The 23,442-nt window shown below is 33.3% G+C and overlaps 1 protein-coding gene across 1 annotated transcript in view; it reads left to right on the top strand.

Moving 5' to 3' along the window:
• Positions 1–272: 272 nt before the first annotated feature.
• Positions 273–23,442, top strand: part of LOC149768941 (calcium-activated chloride channel regulator 1-like) — a gene marked incomplete at its 3' end in the record, with an annotated part of 32,604 nt that continues 9,434 nt past the window's right edge. Inside the window, exons 1-6 of the mRNA XM_089949993.1 lie at positions 273–624; positions 6,302–6,596; positions 9,391–9,517; positions 11,726–11,888; positions 12,388–12,523; positions 13,309–13,439. Coding sequence (XP_089806119.1) covers positions 478–624; positions 6,302–6,596; positions 9,391–9,517; positions 11,726–11,888; positions 12,388–12,523; positions 13,309–13,439 — 999 coding nt within the window. The remainder of the gene's footprint in view (positions 625–6,301; positions 6,597–9,390; positions 9,518–11,725; positions 11,889–12,387; positions 12,524–13,308; positions 13,440–23,442) is intronic.

The following is a 23,442-nucleotide window of genomic DNA, read 5'->3' on the forward strand; positions in this document are numbered from 1 at the left end:
TCCAGATTTCGTTCTTTGTTTTAGGTCATGAAATTTGGAACAAGCTTGGTGCATTCAGTAAATTTAATAACTATGAAGCGGTAACACTTTATGTAAACATTGGTTGGTTTATAGTCATATCCGCCCTTGTCTCTCTCTCTCTCTCTCTCTCTCTCTCTGTGTATGTGTAGATCTCCAGCTATGATAATCTAGCAGGTTTCATATCTGTTGAAATGATAACATTAATGACACTGTGAGCAAATATATTCATTTGTTGTTTAGATAAATCGCATCATCATTTAACGGAAGCTGGTAAGTTGAAAGCATTAATTAAGGAAGCAGAGAACGCATAATGAAGAGCTGACAACACTTATTGTTTAACTCTTATTAAAAATATTTGCCATCCTCTTGTGATAAGAGCTTTCGAAACGGTTGAGGACTGACTATATGGACATAAATCTTGCACAGTAATAGCACACAAATGCTTTTATATTGAAAATGAAGAACGTTATCTTTGTGTTCCTTATGTCCTTTTCTACTCATGTCTTCTCTAAACTGGAACTGAAAAATAACGGATACGAGGGCTTGTACGTTGTAATTGGACCTGAGGTTCGGGAGAATTACAGCTTGGTCAGCAAAATTAAGGTAATATACACTTAATATATGCATTTACTTCTGCCTTTAAGCTCGACTTTATTAAGAATTCACCTTACTTTAACAGACACAATCAGATGACATTTTTCCCTTTCCTAAAGCTGGCGAATGATTGTACCTGGATCAATCTATAAGGAACGTTTGACTGTACACGGGACCAGTCGGAAAAGAATAGTTTTGACTGTACACTGGGCCAGTGTGAAAAGAACATTCCAGAACTGGAAAAGTCTCCATTTTAATTGCTATATTTCATTTATACTCTTTTATATGTCTGTGAACTGTGTCTGTATATTTGTTGATAATGCCTAAATGTCCACTCAGTATATATACATTTTTACTCTAGTGTTGGTATACTATCTATAGAATGCTTAATTATTTAAGCCAAACACCACTCTGTGGTATGTGCAAAAGTGTCTTTATTCAAGTCTAATCACCAGTCTGGGGTATGTTCTAAATTGTCTTCAGAAGCTTCTAAGTTTACTTGCTTCCTAAAGTGAGTTCTTATGAAACGTTTCTATTTTTAAACAATCATAAACTTGATCGTTTCTGATTTAACAACTTAACTTTTTTCAATACTGCAGCGCAAAAGAGCATTGAACATATTATCATAAACCATTTCACTGATTAAATTACACACACACACACACACACACACACACACACACACACACACATATATATATATATATATATATATATATATATATATATATATATATATATATGATGCGAGAAAGAGGGAAAGGGGTAATAACTTTTCATGAAAAGGAAACGAGGTTTGCCGAATTCAAATTTATAAAAGTGGCATATGTGATACAGCGTACATAATATACATCTATTATATTCATATCACATACAAAAAACACGTTCTAGTATTTGCAGTTAAGATTCACTACAGTCACCTGTATATTGACGGAGTGAATGAACTCTTCACATCCATGTTCACCGCAGTTCTCATCTTTTTCGCCTTTTCAGAATCCTCTTTGTAAATTGATAAGTTGCTTCTTTTTTGGAGATTCTATTTTCAACGACATTAATTAAATAGCTTAAATCATAGTATGAAACGCACGGGGAATAAAAGCTATGAGAAATGACGAGCCAACAAAAGGTAATTAAAACATTTAAATGTATTTCGATTTGATTTAAATTTTTATTATCATTTAACTTACATTACTACCAACAATACGATTGTTTTTATCTTCCATTTCTCTTTCCCCTTTCCTATGGTCATTTAGAAGATTTTACCACCATTCAGACGCCTAGATGTTTGACTTAAGCAGGCATCCACTACGCTCGTTTTGTCATGGATTTTCGCCCGTATCTTGCTGCGATGAGGAGAGAGAGAGAGAGAGAGAGAGAGAGAGAGAGAGAGAGAGAGAGAGAGAGAGATTGTTATTGCTGTCGCTGTTGTAGTGTTTAACGCCACTTTTCAGCACATTATAGGCTATACATGGCGGCTATTATAAATGGTGAAGGAAGAACGCGGGAAAACCCCTGAAAGAACCACCGACCCACGATAAGCTACTGGCAAGCTTTCTCACAAAGCCACATTGGCTGAACCTGAGACTCGAACCCACGCAGATAGGTGAGATGGCAATGATCCGTAATGGTGAGTGCTTTAGACTAGTCTGCCACTCAGAGCCCCGAGAGAGGAGTTGGGTGGTGTCGGTAGAAAATTTGCTATAAGTTCATTTTTATTGTTCATCCATATATGTCTCTGCTGATTAACTAGTCTCCGCCTGACGACAAATACAACTTATGAGTTAGAAGGGGAGAGCGTCTTTCTGGCATTTTAATAATTAAAAATAATCTGTATTTAAAACAATATTATATGTTTTTGCAGTATGTGTGTGCCTCCTAACCAACAAATGCACTGTAAAATCTAGACAGGCTGTTGTAGCTTTGTATTATTGGTATTAGCAACACTTTATTTAAATCCCAAATAATATGTACACATACCGTTACGACCACCTATGTTATTGTAGGTTACTTGTTGTAGTTTTGGTCTCAAACATTTCATCAGCCCCGAATTTGTATCTCTCTCTCAACAGATCTGTGCGTATTTGGTTATTTACATTTTTACACATGAGCGAGAGAAAACGAAAAGAAGAAGGGTTTTCAACGAAATAGTGTATCATGTCAAATGCAAGTAAAAATCGTGGATATTATTATTATTTGTCTTGTTATTGTCTTTATGTCATCAGTGATTATTGATTGGAAATTCATCTCTTATATAGAGAGCATATGCGCGATAGACTACTGTTGAAACCATATTGATATGTGCGTAATGGACAGATTAGAATATGATATAACAACAGTAATGAATCCCAACACTTTAAAAAAAAACATGTCATCTTAATTAAATAACTACTAGCAATTGTTATCGAATCAAAAATATGTTGGTTTCATTACATGTAAATCCATTAGATCATTCTTTCAGTAGGATAACCCAAGTATCAGTCAATGTTGGCTATGCTAGAAAATCATATGCTAGGATTTTACTTTTTTATGCAAGAATAAATGTTCTATCAACAATTGTTTTGTATAGTTCACTAATTATGTGGTACAGATTTATTTACTTGTGTGCAGTACCCGTGTTGAGTACAGACATTTTATGGTTTTATATTGTCTTTTTCACTACAGACTGCACAGTCGCGAACAGTAATAATGATCAAAATACACAAATAAACGCGAACTACGTTGTCCTAATACAAAACGTCATCTAAATATTCAAACCAGGAAGTTTTATTAGAGGCACACAGCTTGGATAGGGCATCGAAATCGAAGTGATAACAAACCCGGGCTGTAATTCCATGGTTCAGGGATCAACCCTACTACAGCGAAGAGCAAATATCAGTCTGTCATATGCTAGAGGTTTTAACTTGGCTGTCCGGAGTCCAACATCACAGCTGTAAAAGTTGATTAGACTGTCCGGAATCCAACATCACAGCTTTAATAGTTGATTAGATTATGTGGTTGGATCATTTGGGGTTGGGGGACATCTGAAACATATAATAACTTATCCATTAACATTTCCCTAGCTCTGACGCAGTCTTATAAATTCTAATAAATAGGCTACCCATTGACAATATCAAATGCATATTCTCAAAACATTGCTCTTAATGTTTTAGATTTGAGGGTCTTTCATCAATCTGAAATACACGACATACAAGTTTACTTTTAGAAGCAAGTTTGATCGAACAAATACCTTTTTTTTTTAAATGGTGTATTTCTGAAAGGAACTTTGATAGGAGTCTTAATGATTTAGTTCGTACTTTGATTACATAGGACTGGAATTAAATCACGAAATATTTCAGTGCAAAATAATTCTAATTGTTTTAAGTGTTTATTCATTAGTGGCCTTGGTTCTCGCAAGTACGTACTTAGTCATGTGAATATACTAGTAAACACTTCAAATGGATAAGACTAAATGGTTTTCCAGTTAGAGGGAAACGAAACAAAACACTCGCACACACCAATCACAACATTCTTGCGCAATAGATAACGACAAACCATATAATCTGTTTCCTGAATGTATAAGAACCAAATAACAGGTCAATTAAATAAATTCAGTGTGAATTATATATTGTTAACTGGACATGGCCTTTGAATCTTTTGCTTCTTACATGAATCAACGTATTAGTTTTCGTATACACATAGACGTAGTTTTTGTCACATATGATCATTTTCATGAATGAAGTTCCATAAATGTCTGTCACTTCGACACTTCCGAGGTCTTTTCATGGTAAAGCCAGATGATGCTCTGATTGTCGGCCTAAGTTTGGTTTTCCGTTTAAGGTGATAAAACTCAGAGTGTGCCAGGTGACCCAGACTACCGCCATATTTTTGCACAGTCGGAAGAAGCTCACATCTGCCATGTGTAACAAGAAAAAGAACGGCCACATTGAACTACTCTCAAACGCTTTGTTGTTAACATTACTTCGGAATAACCTTATTGACGTCACAAGGATTCGATGATCTTCTCTTATCTAATAGTAGAATAAGCAATTATTTGGGCTCATAGAACCTTAAATATTTCTCAGTTCTTTTTAATTCTAAAGCTACATGAATACCAGTTGGTATTTCCTGTGCCTATTTTTTCATAATGACGATCTATTCTTAACATATCTTGCCCGATAATGATCTGCCAAAACTTATTAATTTGGGAAATATCTCTACGGTTACCTCTGAGTTTTAATCGGAGCGTCTTTGGTCTTTTCAGCCGCATGCTAACAATGTAAATACTACTCATAGTGAACTGCGATAGAATAACAGCTTTACTGACGTAAGAACGAGTCTATGACATATTATCAACAATAGCGACGTAAGCGATTATTCCAGGTTATTGAATCCAATGAACTTTCCAATTTTTTTCTACAGAAAAACATACAGAAATGACATTAAAAAATATGAATATTTCGCTTAATGACTTCCAGTTTTCTTTTAAATACCTATCTTTAGCGAGGATCTATTCTTCGCTCATCTAGCCAAATGTGTGGAAAGTATCAATACAACTTCGGAGAGACAAAGTTATTCAACTGGCATCGGAAGGAGACCAATATGCTCTGATTTATTCGTGCGCTTGTGCGATGCGTTTAAATTTAGTTCACATTTTAGTGTTCGATGTCGTTGAATTATGACAGAAATTGTTCTTTTTTATTTCATTTTATTTTATTAGTATTTTTTTATCTATTTTATTTTTAAAGACCGAGGATGCTCTGATTTTACATTCTCACGTCAAATATACTTTTAGTAACAATTGAAAATCTCATTATTTTGTACTTTTGTAATAGATCAGTGAGTTCGGTCACATTAAATGAATAGTTAAAATACATTGTTTCGGTTGAATCTCTGTCTAGAAAATGTTTCTTCCTGAGAGCTGAAGATTGCATTCGCTAAAAGTAAATTAAAACGAATAAGGAGATAAATGCATAGGTAAATACATTTTTATGCGTCTAATGCTGCACGGACGGTTTATGTTAAAAGTCACATGTCTAATGTTACACGGACGGTTTCTGTTGCTTGCGTGAAAGTGGCTTTACTGCATCACATTTTAAACACGGATTCAATCTGTATCACTTAGAGACAGAGTCGAATTATCCCATTACACAACAAATTACTAACACGCATTCAATTTGTACCACTTAGAGACGAATCCAATTATCCCATTACACAACAAATTACTAACTTTAGCCACTGCTGTAAATCCGCTTATAAAACTTGTATTTCAAAGAGAGTACATTACTATGTATTACAACTATTTCATCCCATTCAGTATACAGTCTCAAGCCGTTACTCCTAAAATTACTATTTCGATTTCTGAACGGATCATATTAGCATAAGGGAGTAAGCCCTTCGTTTGTCGAAGTTTGGCCGCCTTTAAATGCTATTTTCAGCCTGGCAAGATTGAACAGAAGCATGATTAATTTTATCAGCGACATTTCAAAGAGAGAAAACGAAAGCAAAGTAAAATTGCTGAAAATTTCTGCACTAGAGCACCTCTAAAATTACGTCCCGTAACTTTGTAACACATGCTACCTTGATTTCAACAGGTGTTGTCTTTCCGTAGAATTATTCCACTAATCCAAATGTATTGAATATATTCGTTTTTGTTTTGTTTCAATGATGACAATGGTTATTATTATTATTATTATTATTATTATTGCAGGACATTATCACAAATGCTTCCAGATTGCTCTTCACGGCCACAAAATATCGAGCTTATATTAGGAATGTTACCATCATTGTTCCCCAAACATGGTCCCGAAGTCTTGAAGGAAACGCAATATCAAAGCCTTCGTCGCTAGATTCGGAATACATCTTGATTGATATTCCGTCCAACAAATATGGACGCGAACCTTACGTGGAGGGGGTCACAGAATGCGGAAAACCGGGGAAGTTCATGCACCTGACACCTGGACTGCTCCTAATGGAGGATGCTGAGAAAACATATGGCCCATGGGGTATCAATTTATTTTCCATACTTTTGTCAAACATCGGATAACAGCCAGAGAGTGGTAGTACCACCTACTGGGCGTAGGAAGAATTAATAGATAGATGGTTAAAAAGTCAGTTAAACAACTTCAATAACTGCATATAGTTGACATAATCAGTTTTAAGTATCCAAAATTTCTAAATTGAAGACTACAACCAAATTTAACTTTGCATCCCAGAAAAATGAAGTACCACCAATGAATGTAAAATAATATTATGCGATTTATTTATCACTGAAACTTAGGAATTTAGTTGTAGAAATTGAAAACAAAAGGCGCAAGAGAAGAAAAATTCAGTGGGATAGATATCAGCATATATAATATTTGTCTCACCAATGAATTTTAACACTTATGTAGGTATTTAAATTCATTGGTGTGAAGAAACAAATATTGCCTTTTAATTTCGTCTATTTAAACTGCCCAGATGATAGTTTTACAACAGCTCCAGTCATGACTGCTTACCATTTATACAGGCTGCATGTATCGGGAATATGCTGCCGTGGCGGGGGTTTTCCTCTTTATATTTTCTAAAATTTTAGAAGATGTTATGACCGTTTCAGCAGTTTTGGAAATAAAATGTAGTAGATTTTACAATGACACGCCGTGCTATGACAACCAACATCTTGAAAATAAATTTCCGCATTTTGTCAGCGCAATTGAAGCTTTCTCAGACAAGTTAGAATGTATTTCGATAAGCCTGACGGATACATTATTGAGAGTACAAGAGAGGTCCTATCTGAAATTAGAGAGGCCCCTGGCGTCGGGCTTATGAATTTAAGTACTCTCTCTCTCTCTCTCCTGTATCTATCATTCCATATTCAGATAGAGAGAGAGAGGATTAGACGCTGAGGGAGAAATATCACATGATGAGCTCTAATACATTCCATTATACTTCTAAAACTTCAATTTTCTTATTACAGCAAAAATCTCAGTTTCATACTCCTTGGATTTATGCATAGAGTATTGTTTATTCTCACGATTTCCCTTTCAAATTCATGGCATTATACTTCTTCACAAAATGCCTGATGCAACGGTAACTTGGTGATGGGAAAAAAATTCGATCTTTTTTATACGCTACCCGCTTAATCTCTTAGTTTTATCCATGTCCATCCGTCCTGCCAGGCCACGTCACGATTGGTCAGGTCCGGCATACAGTGTTACCAACGTCCATCCTTCCCATCAGGTCACATCACGACACGTCAGGTCAGGCATGCAGTGCTATACATGTTCAACTGTCCCATCAGGCCACGTCAAGACACTTCAGGTCCGGCATATATTTTTCAACCCATGTCCATCTGTCACATGATGTGACATCACGTCAGGTCAGGTCTGTCATAATTTTCTTTCCGTTGAATAACAGTTGAAGGCTTTCGTGGCTTAAAATATTTTTATAGGCTTACCGTTAAGAAGAGTTAAATGCAGTTCTATTTTCCCCGTTTTCCTGCAAAACTTTAAGGCGTTACAGCCCTTGTTTGACTTAGACATTGTTTTCCAGTTTTGTTTTATGTTCAACAACGTTTGAAGGACTTTGTAGATTAAAAATCAAATTGGTATTAGGCTTAGAAGAACTGGTTTAATTTCGATTTGTACTCTTTTTCGACCAAAACTATTCCAGAATTATTGCCCCTGTTTGACGTTGGCTTTTGCCTTTCAATTTTATTTCCACTTAATAACTTTTCAACGACTTTATGGATTGTAATCTTTCGTATAATGATGAATAACATTAAGAAACCCAACGTCAAAATCGATTTTGACCCCTCCCCCATTTTTTAATGAAGTTATGGCCCTTCTTTGACATAAAATGCTGCCGCATTGGCGGTAGCAACCATGTTGTGGAGACAGTTGTCTGGGATTATTTTTAATGTCACATGTTACATTTGCTCCTGTGGAAATCTTGTTCGATTGTTTATGCGTTAAACAATATATTATATTGTATTAACAAGTGTAAGACAATTCCTGCATTTTAACTTCCTTGTGTCAATCTTCCTTGTTCGAAATGTGCCAGAATCATGACAGTAAACAGAAAATAGTTCCTAAAATCGTCTTTGGAGATATATTTTGGGATTTTGCCGAAACACCAATGACTATTTTTATTTTCCCTGCAGTTTTTTTTTTCATTTTTGTTATTTATTGTTCCTATTTGTTCCCTTTAAAAAAGAGGAAGAATATTTTCCCCAAGCTATGTGACAGAGGGAATGTTTCAGAACAATCCCAGTTCTGACCCCTAACCCTAATTCAAATTAGAGACATAGACTGATCGTATAGTCGCTTTTACTTCGTAAATTCGTTCGGCAGGAGATCCTCTCCAGTCAGGAAAGGCGCTCCTCTGCGCCTCTTTATAAACAGAAGCGTAGTACATTATCGCCTGTGCATTGCGACAATGTGTACAGGATTAAACAATGTTATTCCGAGTGGATAAAAGTGCACTGCTCGCTTGAAGAAAGAAAACCTTGTTCATTGATACCTTCAATGAAATGCCTGTCTCTCCCCTCCTCTCTCTCTCTCTCTCGAACTAAGAGCAGCAACTTATGATCACTAGAGGCCCTTTGTCATTATTTTGATAAATAATTTTCTTTCTTTGCAACTTAAGTCTTTTAATGTGCAGAGATTATATTATATCCACAGTACATCAATACAGCTGATTATGACACGGTCAAATGCATATGCATAATAATGATTTCGAGGGCGGTATTCATAGTATATGCAATGCAAATAATTTTAATTCTTGATTTACGATTGAGTAATAATGTTCTTGATGTCACAGCTCACCTGTTTGTGCACGAGTGGGGACACCTTCGATGGGGCTTGTTTGACGAATATAAACGGACAGTTAATTACTTGAATCCTTACTTCTACATGGACATGGAGACCGAACAATATGAACCGGTTGTGTGAGTATAACTAAATAACATATGTATATATTGATCAATGAATCTTAGGACACACCTACACACGTAAGTACGGATGGATGGATGAATAAGCAAATTAGAATAAGTTACTCAGCTTGGATATATATATATATATATATATATATATATATATATATATATATATATATATATATATATATATATATATATATATATATATATATAGATAGATAGATATATAGATAGATAGATAGATGAAACCCGATGGTAATAAGACCAGTGTGCTATAGCAGTTATGGAGACTAAAAAACAGAGGGACAGATGTTTTTCTTCAGCATTTTCCGTGTCTTACGATTCCACAAGAAAGAACACTCAGCTTTATGGTTTGCATTACGTTTGTTAATGAATTTTCACATTGCAAAAACAAATATAGAAATCATTAAATAGATCAAGGATGATGTATCTCTACAACACCAAGGTCATCACCAAGGTCGTCGCCAAGATAACATCGATTAAAAAATAATAAGCTTGAGTTTTATACAATGCATGAATAATACAATCATATTTAACTGATTTGTAAATCTTCAGTAACTTGTTTGGCCGAACAAAGAAAATTTGAGTAATACACCCCTTTGCAGTCCTATACAAATCCCATACTGTTTTTGACTTTCGTTTCAGCTATGTCTTGCTTGTATTATTTGAAATATTCGATGCAATATGCCTGATATTTTACAAATGAACTACATGCTTTGATTTCATACGATGCTCAACAAACACGCAGTATTGACTACAAATATAATTATTATTATTTGTTACAAATAAGTCATTATGGTGGTGCATTAACTGGCCGAGAGACTAATAAAGAGCTTCTTACACTTCTGTATAACTGCTCTTAAAAACTACGGTTGTTTGCCCTCCAGTGTAGTGGCACACCATGAGATGTAGACTTGCCATTTTGATCATTAATTATGACATAGCCCAGCTGATCGTCTTGTTGCTTTACATCACTTTAAGCAGTCTAGCTACATTAGCACACACCTTCAATAGTACGGGAGCGGACTTTGCAGAGTATATAGATCACAAGTACTGATCATTGATGATTCATGTGCAACACAATGTTACAGGTCATATATCACGTAAGTAATTTAACTGAGGCATTAAACTAACCTAGGTGTGGCTTTAGTCGTGATTACAGACACTTGTATATAATTCTTTTTTGCTTTTTGTTTATATAGGACTCACTGTATTAATTCAGTCTCCATAGTAAACCTGTGAAAACAATATGATATTAAAATTAAATAACATTAACATTTTGAGTGCTCGTGATCAAATTTGTATGTATCATTATAGATGCATCCTGGATGGTAGCTTAGATCCAGAGAATTCCATATGAGCAGCGGCATTTTCGGGATCTATGTGTGTTTAAAACGTGTGCTTTCAATAACACACCAAACAGTTAGGTGCTAATTTCAGTAATGAGTGTTCCAATATTAAGTCTGTTAAAGGACTGAAATTCCATCAATAAAACAAAGTCTCTATTTTTCTTCACTTACAACTAGGACTAGCCTTCTAAAAGATTCTTTTTACAAAAATATGTCTTTCATTATCAACTAATCCTGACCAGTCAAACCCATATAAACTTTACTTTCTCTTCAACCATTTCCAGACTGGTTCCTGTTTTTCCAAACATTTAGTACCGCGAGTCCTTCAAAAAAAACCTTTGTCAGTCTTTAGACATATTGAAACTTGAAAGCATAGTAAATTTATGTGTTTTTTTTAAAGAATTAAAATGTATTATGGTGACGGTCAAAATTCATGCATGCATACATACATGCATACATACATATCTTTATATATTAGATGCTGGAAGCTGCACCCTGATGTTAAGACAATCCCGGAAATGTGACAGCTTCTTATTTCAGTTGTTTATTGTTGAATATTTTTGCTTTGTTTATAATTTATCAACACAAAAACAGTTAATTTTTTCGTGACAATCTTATTCCAGAAAAGTCCTTTTTGGCGTGCATCATATGTCATATAGTCTCTGTTTTTGAATAACCTCACGGACAGGTTGCCTCACCCCATTCACAAACATATTGCACTTTGTTTTGTTTCTCTTTCGTGGAGATGGGAAGGGGGCACTCCGTTGTACATTTGTGTGTTTCGTTATACGTTGTATGGAACACTGATAACAGGGGCAGGCTTAGCGTAAACTATTTGTTTCAACAGATGTATGAAAAATATCAAAGGACAAGCTCTTATGAACTGCAACAAAGATAAACCTTGTGATGTGACCAAGATAAGGTATCCACTCCCACGTGAATGTAGATATTGTCCGGTTGAAGACCAAACAACTCCCGTGTCGCTGATGGGTCATTCTTACATTGCATCCGTAAGTTTAACAATGTTCGGTTTAATTTCTTTAAAATATAAAACTAAAAATTAATTTTGCTCTGGGCCAGTATTGTTTCGAAATTTAAAATGTTGACGTTCATTTAAAATATATCGGGTCATTTGCTCAACAAAGAAAATAAAATACCACTTCAATGGAAAGGGCGATTCAGAGGGATACAAGATCCAAGAGAAAATCTATACTAGAGACTTTATCTATTCCTTATTTGAGTCTTTACGATACCATAACTTCTAAATTCCTTCAGAGACACGTATTATTTTACATACTTTAAGTGTTTCCCGTGCTCAATATTGACAATGTGGTTCTCATAAATGTGCTGAATTTACGACATTTTCATTAATGTAACTGTTTGTGGGTGGGTATTCTTAAATAGTTTTTAAACATGATTTCATAGTACCGTTTTATATCTGAATCAACGAGACTAACATTTAAGGAAATGGAAAGGTTGAAGCATTCACTTTTGACCTCGCAATTTTAGGTGAAGAACTTCTGCGAAAACGACAATGATACTGCAAAGGATTACAGACACCTCACAACTATCCCAAGTGATCAGAACATAAACTGCCACCACAAAAGCACATGGGAAGTCATACGAGAACATACTGATTTTCAAGGTATGAAGAGATGGAGAGAGAGAGAGAGAGAGAGAGAGAGAGGGGACGTTATAGGCTATTGTTTGGAGAAATAGTTCTCACTTTGGTAGCGGCTGGACATTGATAAACGTACACAATTTTAAAAAATATCGCCCATATCACTTTTGCATATTTTTCCATTTACTAATTTAATTTCATATCATCTTAACATCTTACATACTCTCGAGCCTGTATACATTTTCATCGAAACGGAGACAGGTTCTTCAAGAAAAATAAAAACATAAGTATATTCTGACGTGTCTGAGATACTGTGTGGTGAGTTTCAAATTTACTAATTTGGCCAGACTGAAGGTTTGGATCAATATAATGATAATTAATTGCTACTTTACTCACGTTCTAGTCCAGAATGAGACAAGAAGAAAGCTGTCCATATTCGGCAGGAGATCATTTCTGCAGCTTCCAGTCTTCCAAAGTAACAGTTTCAAATTATCGAGCCAGTTTTACTCACATAGCATGCAAGTTTATAATAATGTTTTATGATAATAATCGCAAGGTACACCACTCTGTAGTAATTGAATATACAACACCTTCAACCGTTGAAGATAATTTAAGCTGATTAATATGGTTTATATCACTTCGACTTAACTATCAAACTGGCGAACGATTGTTACAGGACATGCATCAAACAAACACCATGTTATTGAGCATGGACTCGTTTGATGGAAAGGCAATTATCATTATCACAAATTAAGCGACATCTAAGAAAAATATACATAGCCTTTGTACTTTTATTTTCCTCTTTAAAGGAAGAAACTATGCAGCCTCAGAGAGTACTGACACAACACCCATTTTCAACATAGCCTACAGCGGATCAAAGGTTCGAGCGTTTGTTCTGGATGTTTCCGGAAGTATGAACAGAATCGTCGCTTCGTCCGGGGTATGTACCTTTAAGTATTCTATTGTTTACTCCTACAAAATCAGCGAGAGAGGTTATGGAGGTCGTAAAATTGGGTTCGAATTGAAATGAATATATATTGCGAGACTAGACTTCGGGAGCATTATGAAGTATCGCAATTATTTTGAACAGCTCACATATGTGCATATGTAATGTAATAGTTTGCATTCAAAATTAATATTTATATTTTATTAAACGATTCGTACATTTATAATTACAGTTGCACATATTTTTTTTTACTTTGGTAACAAGATGGCTGTCCATATTTCACAAAATAAATGTAAAACTTTGGATCTCACGAACAATGGGCATTATAATGTATTCAAATTTAGGATGTCGAACGTTTGCATTCTTTTACAAAGCGGGTGAAAATAAAAAGAATAGCAAGCAAAATTCACATCAGGTAGCATATAGTTAACCCTTTATAAATCTAGTTTATCTGGCAGGTATACTTATTTTACCTGTCTCATCTAGTATAATCTCGTGTCATGTCATGCATCTAACATTGTGTGGGTAGGGGGTGGATTAAATGGGGACTATGTAGTCGCTAATAGATTGTATGGGAATTTAAAATGTATGAGTGTCTCTAGGTATATAGTTTTGGCCACTGTAAGGAAGTTTATGAATAACTGGACTTTATAGTGTTAAATCTATTTGCTAGATAATATTACTTGTATCTAGATGGTTCTAAAGTGATTTTAATCAGAAATAAAACTGCTCTTTAAAGTCACTTTTTAAGCACACACACACACACACACACACACACACACACACACACACATATATATATATATGGAAAGTCGTAAAGGAAATGGATTTATAATGATATAATTCAGCTTTTCAATAACAATGCAGGTTCTTTTCATTATGAGGACGCGATGTTTTGTCCAGTTTTCTTTTTCTCTCCATATTTTTGAAAAATGTATGTGCCTTTCCTAGGCTCTATAAGGCAGTTCTTACATCATTACTATGAGCGCCAACGGGTCGGGGCAACTTTATAGCATTTATACAATCGCAAACGGCTCCCGGACAACTCTTGCAGCATTTATACGATCACCAACTGCTCGGGACAACTCTAATAGCATATCTATGATTTTCAACACCTACATACATATCTGTGTCTGTCTGTGTGTGTTTGTGTGTGTGTGTGTTCTTCTGACTCGGCTCGTTCATGGATATTATACTGTTTATATACCTAAAACATTGATATACATATGGTGATGTTGGTGGTAAAGGCAAAAGTGTGTTAGTGCGTTTAACAGACATCGAAAAAGCGTATTTGACTGCCTCCCGATGGTGAATGCCATTCCCAAAAAATCATGTTTCGCTTTCTTATGTGAAAGAATTTTATAAATGTATATCAAATACAATTTTAATGCATTTCATGCATCTAATAATATTTTCAATAAATATTAAAACTATACAAATGATGAATATGTTTTTATAAATTTACATTTTTACAATGTATTGCTGTATATACTTATTGTCCACGTTGTACTCTTATGTATATTTAATTTGCATTGTTTGTTAGTTAGGTTTTATTTATTTATTTATTTCATTATCTACACTGGACAATATTTTGTTGGACTTGACCTTGTCCAGAATCAAGTTTATTTTCAACTTGATCTGAATCACTGTTTTTTTTTTTTTTTGTATTCTGTAAACAACTTACACATAGCGAATAGATTTCCTATGAGTAAGGGTTGACTGTTAGAATTATTATCTTGGCCTGAGCCAAGGACATTGTGTTTACCACATTTTGTATTCTAAATATAACTTAGATTTAATTTTATAAACATTAGGAACCTTCTAGAAGGATATTTTCCATGAGATTTTTTTTAAAAATAGAAAATGCTAAATGTGAGCCGATGTCAAGTAGAGGACTATGTGATAGTGTTTCTCGAGAAATAACTAATTCGTGCTTTAAGATCTGAGCAAAATCCATTGTATTATTGTTGTGTCCAGTAGTTAATTTGGACTGGACTTATATTTATTCTTCTGATTATTTATTCACTGGAAATACAAGGTGCTCATCAACAATAACATTCTTGCAAATACAGACTTAAAATATATAGTGAAATTACAAATAAGGATTTATTCTTGGATTGGATTATTGTGATTCAACAAAATTAATGTCGGCACATCACCGCTACACTGGCCACCAAAGTCACATCAACACTTCCACCGTTGTATTTAATTTGGATTTTCACAAAAGTTTATTCAGAAAGTTAATCATTAGAACTTGTGTCTTAAGTTCTAGGAACATTTGGGATTTGATTCGTAATACCGTAAGTTCCTTCTTTTTATATAGTCACTTTATATTCTAGGGATTATTTGTTGAATTTTACAAACGTTTGTTGGTTCTCACTCGTTTCTATTATTTTCAGACCAGAGAGTCGTAATAATAAGGATCATTTTTTAATCAAATGCAACAAAAGTAAACGGGAGCTTTTCTGTTTGATCCCGGTTTTACAGAAATCAAAATAGTATGGAGAAAACTAAGATAACACATTTAACAAATGCTTGTTTATTTTGATAATCACGTTTTTGTTTTTGTATTTTTTTCTTCAATTCAATGTTTTCCATCTTTTGCATTTTGTAGTTCATACCAAGAAATTGCAATCTTTTATTTAAAAAACAATTCGATTGGTATACCTAATAAATATTTTTGGGAATAATTCTCCAGTCCAATTCACCACGTATCCTTTTCTTTTCTTTGATATTCATACCAAGTGGCATATTTTATAGCTAACATTTTATAATTTAAAAACACAATTACTTCATAGATTCATATAAACATTTTTTCTCATGTTCATGTTTGAAAGCCGCTGTATTATTATTTTTGTATTGTATTATTATCTGTTATTTATTAGACTTGGTACACCATCTAAATATTTGTGTTCGATGTGAAATGCTTCCACATTCTATTTATAAGAGTTCTAATTAAACGGTCAACACCAACATATTTCCCGTCATTATACGTGTGCTACAAATTTCAATCTTGATATCATACCCCTTATTATCCTTGCTAAACTTCTATGTGTCGTCCTAGTCGGCTAGCCATGTTTGACTATATTATATATGTTATTACGCAGCTTTGAGTCAAACTTTCTTCTTATGTGTTCATGTAATTCTTCAGCTAATTCTGTTGTCCACTTCAACGTTCCTGTTTGTTATTGTCCTAGACCAAATGTATACTTAAGATTTATGATTGCTTTGACGGATATTTGTTATTGTTGCACTACCATGACTATCTAATTCATGGAAGGTTTTTTCACGTTGTGATTTAGAATGAATGATGGCATAACAGTGATCATGATTTTTTGCATATCACTTCAAGATTGATTACCAGAGGGTCAATATCTAATCGAGTTTCTGGTTCGCAATATTGATAACATGTTACGTTAAACCTTATTTTGTCAATAAAGGCAAACTGTTTCATTAATATATGTTTTGCCATCTGTTTTGATGACGAAAATCTGTTATTTGCTCTCACACATAGAACACGCATCACTCAGTTTTTGCATAACTAAAATCCTAATAATTTGTATCAGTTTGGTTTATGCACCTATGCTGTATTGTAATTCCATATTGTTTAGTCAGGTGTTCATTGAAGTTACTTGGTTGTTGTTTAGAATCTAGCAAAATATTGATTGGGGTCTCACGTTTGTATCTGTGTATAATGCAATAAATGCATTCATTAATAACCACACATATTCTTATTCATATTTAAAATTTCTGAACTAGCCTATACAATATGTTTACCAATTGTATTCATGTTTTTTTTTTTAAAGAAATTATTTCTAGTACACATACTCCAGATTAATAAACACAATTTAATGTTTTAACTCTTAGAATCACTATGTTAGCTACACAATGCTTACCATCACCATTAAAAAAGGCCTTTAAATGAACAATGACTGTTTCTGATTGTTTAGTATCTTTTTGTAAGATAATAATAATACTAATAATGAAGACTTTGTATAGCGCCTAATCGTTAAAAGCTCTAAGCGCTTTATAACATTAGACAACACCTATAAGATAAAAAACATGATGATATGATTACAAAAACATGAAATTAGAAAACATTAAAAAACATGTTGTGAATATTTAATGTAGGAAGCATTATTAGGTCTTTAAACTTGTTCTTGCAGTCGACATAAGTGAGTTTTGAGAGCACTCTTGAATGGGATCACTGTGATATCATTGCTAAATCAACCTCTTAAGTTCTTTTATATTATTCTTGTTCATAATTTTCTCAGTCTAACTGTTTGAAAGTAGTTCTGCTTTTATGAGAATGACAGCAGTATTGTGACAGGCAAGAAAAGACGTTATATCCAGAGCATGGCCTTTACCACTGCTCTTTCATGTTTTTAATTTTTATTTTGCATATTCTTTATTTTCTCTATTTTGGTGAGCTCTAAATAACAGTCCAATTTCAGTGGATTGTTATATTATATTATATTTCAAATTAAAAAATAACTAGTTTTCGCTTAAATAAACCAGAACCTTTTGTTGCTTTTGAATTTGCTCATCAGCACTTGTTCAAGTTATACCTAAAATTCCCAGCATAGGTAATATCTTTGGAATAAGCGGTTGAACGAATGGCATGAAAGCGGGCAATATCAATCAATTTGTTTTAGCATATTTTGGAATAAATTATTTTATACATCATACTTTCTCCTATTTGCTACCATGAATTTGTTACAATTATTCTATTATTAAAACCTTTTATTTGAAGCATCTTTAATGAATTCATTATTAGTAGTTGTTTCACAAACCCCGTTTCTTAAATCCCCCACTTCTGTTTGTTTGTTAGTGGTACAGGAACCTTAGTATAAGACATTATAATTGATGGGGTCAACAACAATACTAATCCTGCAATTGACTGTATTTAAAGTTATGTATTATCACTTTAATGCCAGCATGACAATTATATCTAATATATGCACCCACTGGGCGTTAGAAATTAAAACGTAAGTCCCGTGAAACTTATATATCACTGTTGATCATTATGAGCTCTTCAACATGCTTGCTAAAATCGAAATGAAATATGGCATATGTTTGTAAAAACTCCAGAAATATCTACATTTGCGTCTATATTAAGATATATGTATATATTGACATGGTCTTAACTCAGCATGAATAATTTATGCTCAGTTTATCATAATAATTATTGCAAACTCAGGATACTAGGCCCTGTGAAGTTTTGCAAAAATGTGATTATTGAATATGATATGGTTTTGATTTGAGTAATTACTTCTGGTGATACTCTCTAAGCAATAAAACATATTTTAAAAGTTGTTCTGGTGCGTTTGTTGCGATTCACCATTTTGGATATAATTCATCAATGTTATGTTGTTGTTATATCTACGTTCATGTGCTCAAAATACAACTGTTATGTAAAATGTGGCAAGTAAATTTTGATTCAATATCACCTGCCATAAAACCAAAAATTCCAATTTGTATATCCACAGTCTTGTATAATCAGTGTCCTTATTCTGCAAGTGCCACTGCTTTCATCATATATTATTCAAGGAGATTCCTGTGTAATATAATACTGTATTTGATACTACTAAATAATATATTCATATCACAATATTCACCTAATATGCTAGATAATGGCAACAAGAACGGTATATAAAGAAGATGTTACTTCGTAAACCACTAGTAGATAACCGTACATTAAACACTGCCCGGAATAAAGCTCCTGTAACTGTTGTGTCATTAGCTACAGTTCCAGAGTTTATCAACTCAGCACCACAGTTTTATTATTTTTAACTGAAGCATATCCTCTGCCACTATCTTTAATCCACTGCATGTTGGTTGTTGAACTGGGTTTATGATTATGGTACTATTGTGTCCTGTACAAGATATAACGAAATGTGGTCCATCATCCATTGAATTCTGGGCACTAAGAACGAGGCTCCTTGTATTATTAACTAATGATATCGCATCATTAGCATCATCATTTTTATTATGAGCCATAACAATTTGTCTCGGATCGCAATAAAACTCGTATGTGGTGGTAAATACATAGTTTTAGTTGTTTCCCTGTTGTGTTGGTCATCCTTATTCATAATATAAATTCTCTCTCAGTAAATATTCAACAAACTGACCACATTTTGATTATCTTTAGAACTACTTCGATACGCTGATATAACATGTTACAACTATGCATACAATGGTTCATAATAAACTGTAACTTTTTCATTCCACTATTATGAATTAAATTACTCAAGTTTTCTAATCAATCTATGTTCTAACACATACTTTGTTATTTTTTTATTTGTATTGTTTACTTTATTTCTCATGCTCCATTGGATAGCTCAATTATTCAATTATTTTTTTTTCACCAAGAGCTTCCGCCTACGGCTCCCGTCTGTGTATACCTTCTAATACTTTAGAAATAATTTTTGATGCTAGTGGTTTATCATATCTTTGTGTTTGACAGTTTGCTTGTTAGAATATTGCTACCATCTGAAAGCCTTTTTTTTTAAAATTGCCAAATACATTCCAAAGTATGGATCCACCAATAATTTTCTTCTTCTGTATATCGCGTATATGTCACTTACATGATTATCGTTACTGATACCATACTGATTTTGATATTTAGTAAAACGTATTTACAGGCACTTAATTACCTCATTTGCCCGTATGTATAATAGACAACCTGGTAAATGAATATAATATACTTCAGCTTCTTCCATTGATATATGAAACTGTAACTCAAACGGAAGGTATTAACAAAGAATTAACATATATTATCTTTACAGTTTATCAGAAGTATTGTCTTTTATTCTAATATTCTAGAATTATAACCTACATATTAAATATAGTTTTCGGAATTGTAAAATCAGCTTTGTAGCTATTTCCAAGTGTTAATGTGTATTTTTGTAGTCTTGATTAGTCGTTATGCTATTTGATGCCAAGCGTTATTTGCTATTGGTGTAATCTGGTTCAATCATTGTTATTTTATGCCAAGTATTATTTGCTATTGGTGTAGTCTGGTTTAATCACTGCTATTTGATGCCAAATCAAGCAATTATTTTGACCGCGCAGCTAATGTCAATACCATTTTATGATACAGGTAGTATAATTAATGTATATCATTTACATCATACCAATATTTAACATTGTTTTTGATGTGATATAAAGCGATGAACACAAATTTATTTCAGCAATGATTAGCGAGAGCTCGGTCTTTTATTAACAGCCAAAACAATCTGAGATGAAAATTATACTGTAAAAATATGGGATGTACCATGAGCTGCATTTTCAATATTAAAGAATAATGCAGTTTTGAATATCCTTTTGGACTGTGTACGATTATATGATTACATGTCATTTTCAAATTGATTTATACAGTTTAATTTATTGTTTCATTATCTAATTTTATGAAGTACATAAGTAATTTCTTTATCAATAAACTGTATTGCCATTTTCATATTTTACGCATAATGACTGTAACTTTACTAATAAATCATGCTGGTCTCTATAATATTTTATGATGTCGCAATATATCCTTTTAAATTTCTGAGATCTTTCATTATGTAGACAGGGGCCCCGAGTGGCCGAATGGTCTAAAGCGCTCTCCGTTACGGATCATTATCATCTCACCTCTGTCTGCGTGGGTTCTCTCTCGGATTCGGCCAATGTGGGTATGTGTGAAAGCTTGCCAGTAGCTTCTCGTGGGTCGGTGGTTCTTTCCGGGGTTTTCCCGGGTTCATCCTCCACCAATAATACTGGCCGCCATGTATAGCCTATAGAAAAATGGCGTTAAACCATATAACACCAACATCATTATGTAGACACCCAGTTAAGTGTTTGAGCTTTACAACTGTTTCAACGAACCAACACTGTAATGTGTCTTTGTATTAAATCTTTTTGTGATTAACTGATAAATTATTATCTATTTTCCTCGAAAACATTATTATGTAAAGGGTCTACCTTCAAATGTGCTAATTTTATGCGGTCAATATAGATCTCCTTGAGTATCATTTAGGCGTCTTTTTTACATAATTTCATTGGTAATTTCATTTCAATATCTTAGTTATTATCACATTCCTTTTTAAATCCAGGACCATCCATTTTTTAATTTCAGTAAGACCTTATTTAGCTTTGTTTGCCATTACAGTTTGTAATTTCGCCCAGAATTTTTTAATGGCCTTTAATTTCAAAGAATTGCTTTCAAAACTGACTATTGTTGTGTCCGGATCTACGTCTATCAGCTCTGAGGGCTAGGATAAAGTTGTTCTTTTTTTAACATGTTTCTTTTTAAATTCATGGATTTAAACGTTATCCAAGTTTATAACATACCTTTATGTTTCTTTCCTGCTACATCATTTCCATGACCTGCTAATGCTAATGTTTTTATTAGTTCCATTTAGTTTTGTTCTAGCTTTTTTAATTAACTAATCTTATTGCGCATCTCTCTTTTTTTTTGAACCTCACGAGTTTTATTACATTTTTATAATAGACTGTACTGCACGAGGTTTATTATATTTTTGTAATAGACTGTGCTACACGAGTTTTATGCACGAGTTTTATTCTATTTTTGTAATAGACTGTGCTACACGAGTTTTATTATATTTTTGTAATAGACTGTGCAACACGAGTTTTATTATATTTTTGCAATATACTGTGCTAATGTTAGATAGTTTCTGTAAATCATTGCTTGCGTAATTTATTAGCTAATTATTTGTTTTCTTTAAAATTTCATTTTTCAATACATTCTTTAGAAGTGAAATTACCAGACTATGATATACAAGAAAAATGTTCACAAAACCCAGATATATAATTATTTGATGTAACTTGTGTGCTTATTTGATCAGCTCACAATGGTTATATTCATGCCACAGATAGTATCGATCATTATTGTGACAAATGCAATAAATTACAAGAGAAAACTTTAACATAATGAATATGAAATTATTCAAATATTATATATTTCACAAACATTAAATATCGAACATCAAATTTCTCATAAACCAGAACAGGCCAAATAAAGATGCACCATAAAGCGGGTAAGTTTATTAAAACACAATCACTAAGAAAGAAAAAAATATTAAGTCTGTTTGACTGTTCAAAAAGTATCTAATCTCTTCCAGATCCCTTTTCAAACAAAACCTTGTAAACAATAAATGTAGTACAAGAACATGACATGATATGGGTTAAAATACGATCTAAATATGTTTACTTGTTTTTCTTGGTACGCAACGATTCGCAGGTTAGTGTAGTATAACATGTTTATACTTGATTTCAATCACTGCATAGTTTTCTATTTTTACAATCTGTGAAAACAGCTAAACACTATCATTGTTCTCTCTCTCTCTCTCTCTCTCTCTCTCTCTCTCTCTCTCTGCAGATGATGTATATTTTGATCTTTATTTGGACAATCATATACCTTTTTCATTACAGCAATAATGGTTTTCTTTTGGTCTTTTCTTAATTATTCTTCGTGCATACCCTATTTTCTCCATATATACACTGTAACTATAAAATAGAATGAATATAAAATGTTTGGAACACTAACATATACAACTAGTGATGCAGGATTGGATACAATTAAATATGCAACAATAAATTAAATATTAAATATAGAGAATATAATATAGATATAAGATTCTTATATTTAATTTCAAGCATATCATCGTTGTTTCTTCTTTAATTTTGCAATTTTAAAATTAGCAAACCATTATCATGCTACAAAATATGCACGTAATGAAGGAATGCTAAAATAATCCATGTAATATGGCGATACCTTCCAGATTTGTTTCATATGCCAAATCAATCTCTTCCCTCTACAACGCGTGAAGGTGACACCCTTCTTGTAAACTTATTTCGAACTCAAAGACGACATTGAATTGGCTTTGGACATGTTCAAAATATCCAATTTTATACTACACGAGCGCAATATTAGCACCAGATATTTTATGTAGGTGAAAGAGAAGAGTGTTTAAAAATGTTCTCTGGCGATTTTGTG

This window comes from Sinohyriopsis cumingii, unplaced genomic scaffold (assembly GCF_028554795.1).
Source record: "Sinohyriopsis cumingii isolate HCF-2022 unplaced genomic scaffold, ASM2855479v2 utg005293l, whole genome shotgun sequence".
Lineage (NCBI taxonomy): Eukaryota > Metazoa > Mollusca > Bivalvia > Unionida > Unionidae > Sinohyriopsis > Sinohyriopsis cumingii.